The sequence below is a fragment of the Raphanus sativus genome, unplaced genomic scaffold (assembly GCF_000801105.2).
Source record: "Raphanus sativus cultivar WK10039 unplaced genomic scaffold, ASM80110v3 Scaffold0373, whole genome shotgun sequence".
Taxonomy (NCBI): Eukaryota; Viridiplantae; Streptophyta; class Magnoliopsida; order Brassicales; family Brassicaceae; genus Raphanus; species Raphanus sativus.
The window spans coordinates 23243-27397 of NW_026615693.1; the positions used below are offsets into that span (position 1 = coordinate 23243).

The 4155-nt window shown below is 34.6% G+C and overlaps 1 protein-coding gene across 1 annotated transcript; it reads right to left on the reverse strand.

Annotated features, from left to right (window-relative positions):
- Positions 1–2679: 2679 nt before the first annotated feature.
- Positions 2680–3683, reverse strand: LOC108821319 (E3 ubiquitin-protein ligase ATL76). Its single transcript, XM_018594362.2, has one exon. It carries the CDS (start codon positions 3456–3458, stop codon positions 2790–2792), a length of 669 nt encoding a protein of 222 aa, XP_018449864.1. The 5' UTR covers positions 3459–3683; the 3' UTR covers positions 2680–2789.
- Between the last annotated feature and the right edge of the window lie 472 nt (positions 3684–4155).

Sequence of the window (4155 nt, forward strand, 5' to 3'; positions counted from 1 at the left end):
ATTTTACTTAGTTGTACATTATGATTTTACCAAGTTGTACAGTTATAGGTATACCAAGTTTTCCTACGTTTTCTAATTTTTTATCAAAATAATAATTTGATACATTTTTTTATATTTTTTGTCATACAAAAACAGACTCATATTTATAATTATATCAGTATTTTGAATATTCAAATAGATCGAGACTCATTGTTCTTAATCAATTAATTGTGAATACGAATTTGAAATTAAACCTCTTCAAAAATGAATTAATGGAGAAGATAAATGCCAAATTGAATAGAATTTGAATGGAATAATTAAATCTGGGTTTGAGATTTACAGTGGAGAGAGAAAGGAAGAAGATAGAGTAAGGGAGAGAATGATTTTGATTGGTTTAGACACAAAGGATAATTTAGACATTGACCATTAAAATGAAGAGTATCAAAACACATAAGAGTACGCCAGATCACGTGAGAGTATGCTAGATCACTTTTTGCTTCATTAAGAGTACCTGAGCACTTCATTCGAATAAGAATGCAAAGCCCGTTTTGCCAACATGTCGGCTTGGTGGTTTGCAGAGCGAGAAACGAAATCAAAAGATAGGGATACAAACACAGAAGAGATTTGCATGATATCTGTCAAGATATCAAAAATCTCCTTAATCTGTTGCTTGTTTTTGATAGCCCGTATGAGCGTTTGACATACATTTTTCTCTACTCTTTGAAAAAGCTTTGTTTCAAAGTATCTTCCCTCTGTTTTGCTTGGCTTTGTTTACTAATAGTTTCTTAATTTTTAGAGAATTCAAACTAGTCCAATATATAGCTTGAGATGATTCCTGATTAGTATTACTGAGTGGGGACTAATAAGATTTGTTTAAGAAAGTGGAATTTTCTTCTTCTTTTCAAGTGAGATTGAGAGGATTTGGGACCCAGAACGAACTTATCCAATCTCATGAATCTTTGAGTGCTGATTGTGTTGTTGGCCCATACCTTCTACAACCACAAGATGTCTGTGTAGGGACACTATCACTTGTCCAAAACCTGAATATTGAAATAATATATTTTGTTTCACTATAAATAGAAATTGATTTTAAGCATTATCATTCTAAAGCTACCATTTTCCTCTAGTGTTTTTGTCTTTACATACTGTTTGACAGTAATATATAGTTTTCCCCCAAGGAAAAAGCATTATAGTAATTTTTTTTTGCTAAATGAACATTATAATAATTATTTTTGGAATTAGCATTTCTCTAGCTTTTTCAGTTGAATGGTAGCAGATATTTGAACGTCTTTATTTTCATTTAGTTATTGTATTATTTAGAAATTGAAGGGGAATTTCTTGACAGCCTCAACTGTTGATAGAGTTGACAATTGTAGACCATTGTCAAACACAAATAAATAGATTTCAACTTATATGAAATTATATATCTAGATGCTATTATTTTTTATATTTTGGATTTATAGACTATATGTTGTTGCAGTTAGCACACAGTAAATGGCATATGATCTGATGCCATCTGATATCCTTTCAGATGCTTAATGGAGATATACTACCTGGAAACCACAGTCTTTGATTGTTAACCAATAACCCTTAGTTTGTGTGGACATCCTCGATTACTGTTAGTCTTTAAGTTTCTAGGGAGAGTATTAATACTTTATTTACATCCAATCCAATCCAATCAGAAAAGCCTAGGATCTCAAGCCTTATTTGTACCATCATTTCTTTATGACGTGTCTTTTCTTTTGATAACCTTGTTTATGACATGTTGCTCCCTTTTAGCTGCAGGATCTCCAGAATCACGCAGTTATAACATGTGGTCCTTAATCAAATCAGTTACATTATTTTCTTGCAGTGAGTTGTGGATTTCACCTTGTTTTTTTTGAATCAGTTATCTGGAGAATCTATGACAACCTCTAAGATATAAAGTTGATCACTCCATGTATTCTTTTTATTTTTTTTTTGTCAAAGAGATTAACAAGTAAGTTTCTAGTTCTGTTTTCGTATACTAGCTAGTGTGTACACAAGTATGAGATTCTTATAATGATAGTAACTGGAACTTTAACCGTATTTGGTTTGAATGGAGTTGAAATGTTTCTTACTTGTGTGACGTAACGTATGAGAACGGATTCTTTCGACAGTGATAGAATTACGAATCAAATCTTCATTTTGGATAGTGTTGGGGCTCCATAGGTATATCTAGTGACAAGGCCATATCCTATAGGTTGTGTAGGTTTATCACCTGAGTGGCGGTTGAGAATCTCACAGGACTATGCATGGTCTGACTTTTACCCATGAGTTTCCCTTTTATGGGTTGAGTCCATATCACTTTTCGATGGCAAAGTTGATTTCTTTGCCATTGGGACGAAGAATCTTGTGATTCATGTGTGTGGATTGGTGATGACTTGAAGCATATAGGAAGTGTTTCAACTTTCAAGTGGATAGATACCTTTTTGTTATCACTATCAACTCTCAAGCATATACCCGATCTAAGTCTTGGACCATTTGTTATGTCTAATGACTCTTTGATTCCGTGTAGACTGTAGTGATTGTGACACATCAATATAGGACTTTACTTATCAGTCGTTGGTTATGAATGATTCTTAATGTTTTTGGATATGATTTCATAAATCACCTTCCACCAAAAAAATACTTCTGCAAAGAGAAGTTTGATGAACTCAGTGAGATGCTGCTGAAAAATGTGATATATTCTCTCGGTATACACTTTGTGCTACAGACAAAAAAGAAAGACATAAAAATTGAAGTATCTTTTGTGATAAAATCTCCTATCTAAGTTCATAGATTCTATGCATTTAACTGCTTTCTCTGAAAGTGTTTGCTCTTCCTTCAGGTTCTAGAGGAGCTACCCTGACGGTTACGTTCTCTGTTGGTGCTGTTGCAGTCACTTGACTAGAGTCACCTAAAATCTTTTGGCATGTCTCAACCAGACAGTGTCTGCATTTTGGACAAGTCAAATGTTGTCTAAGCCACTTGTCAATGCAACGAACATGGAAACCATGGTTGCATTTAGGGAGCAACCTAAGCTTTTCACCGCAAACAAAATCAGACAAACAGATGACGCATTCTTCGCCAATCCCCGGCAGGTTCATCTCATGTGAGTAGCTCACGACAGGGAACATACTTAGAGCTTTCTTATTGATTCCTTTGTTTGATGAACCATGTCGCGTTGGAATACTGGAGACGGGCTCAGAGATCATGAAACTTGAGGAACGTCTGAATGCACAACGAATGATGTAATGTAACCCGAGGCAGCAAATGACTCCACAGATGAGAACTGAGAGAAGCATCAAGACATTCCCACTCAGGTTGTTCTCATCAGTTATGTGAGATGGTGCCACCGCAAAGGCTCCTTGGCTGTTGTGGTCAAATGGGTTGTGTAAAAGCAGCTTTCTAGAGACAAAACTAACACGGGCTTGTTCTTGGAACGCCTGAGCTGAAGAAGGTAGTTTATTTGCAGACATTTTCTTTCTCTTTAAAAAAGCTTTGAGTAAAAGTTTTTTTCTCTCTGTTTTGTTTAGTTATTGCCTCTTAATGTTTTGAGGAATTCAGGATGGTCGTATATATAGCCTGAGATAATTACTGATTAGTGAGTGGGGAGTAATAATATTTTTAATAGTTGGAGACTAATAAGATTTGTTCAAGAAAGTGGAATTTTCTTCTTCTTTTCAAGTAAGATATGAGAGGATTTGGGACCCAGAAGAACTTATCTCATTTGAGGAATCGTTGAGTGCTGATTTTGTCACTGGGCCATAGCTCCAACCAAAAGATGCTTGTGTAGAGGCTATCTTTTTCCCAACATTGTCTTATCCTGTTGGTCTTGTGGTAATTTTGAAATCATATTTTTTTTTGTCTTACTTTAATCAAAAACATTGTCCTATCCTGTTGGTCTTGTGGTAATTCTTGATAAGCTGGATTTTATTTTATTTTCCATTATATTTTTTATGAGGGAGGAGGGATTCTGTTGTATCTTCTTCACAATTTTAATGCTTTGCCCACAATATGTAGTGTTGTAAAGCAATCTTTGTGCTCTCCATGTGTACGTGTTGTGTTGTGTTACCTGTCTTTGCATTTTTGTGTGTATGTTGTGTTGCTTAATACTGCACTTTACTTTTAAGAAAATCAATTATTCAGATATTTAAGTGGAAATCAACTTTTTTT

What these genes read in the sequence shown, in the direction of transcription:
- LOC108821319 (XM_018594362.2), bottom strand. Translation starts at nt 3,458, where the DNA reads ATGTCTGCAAATAAACTACCTTCTTCAGCTCAGGCGTTCCAAGAACAA.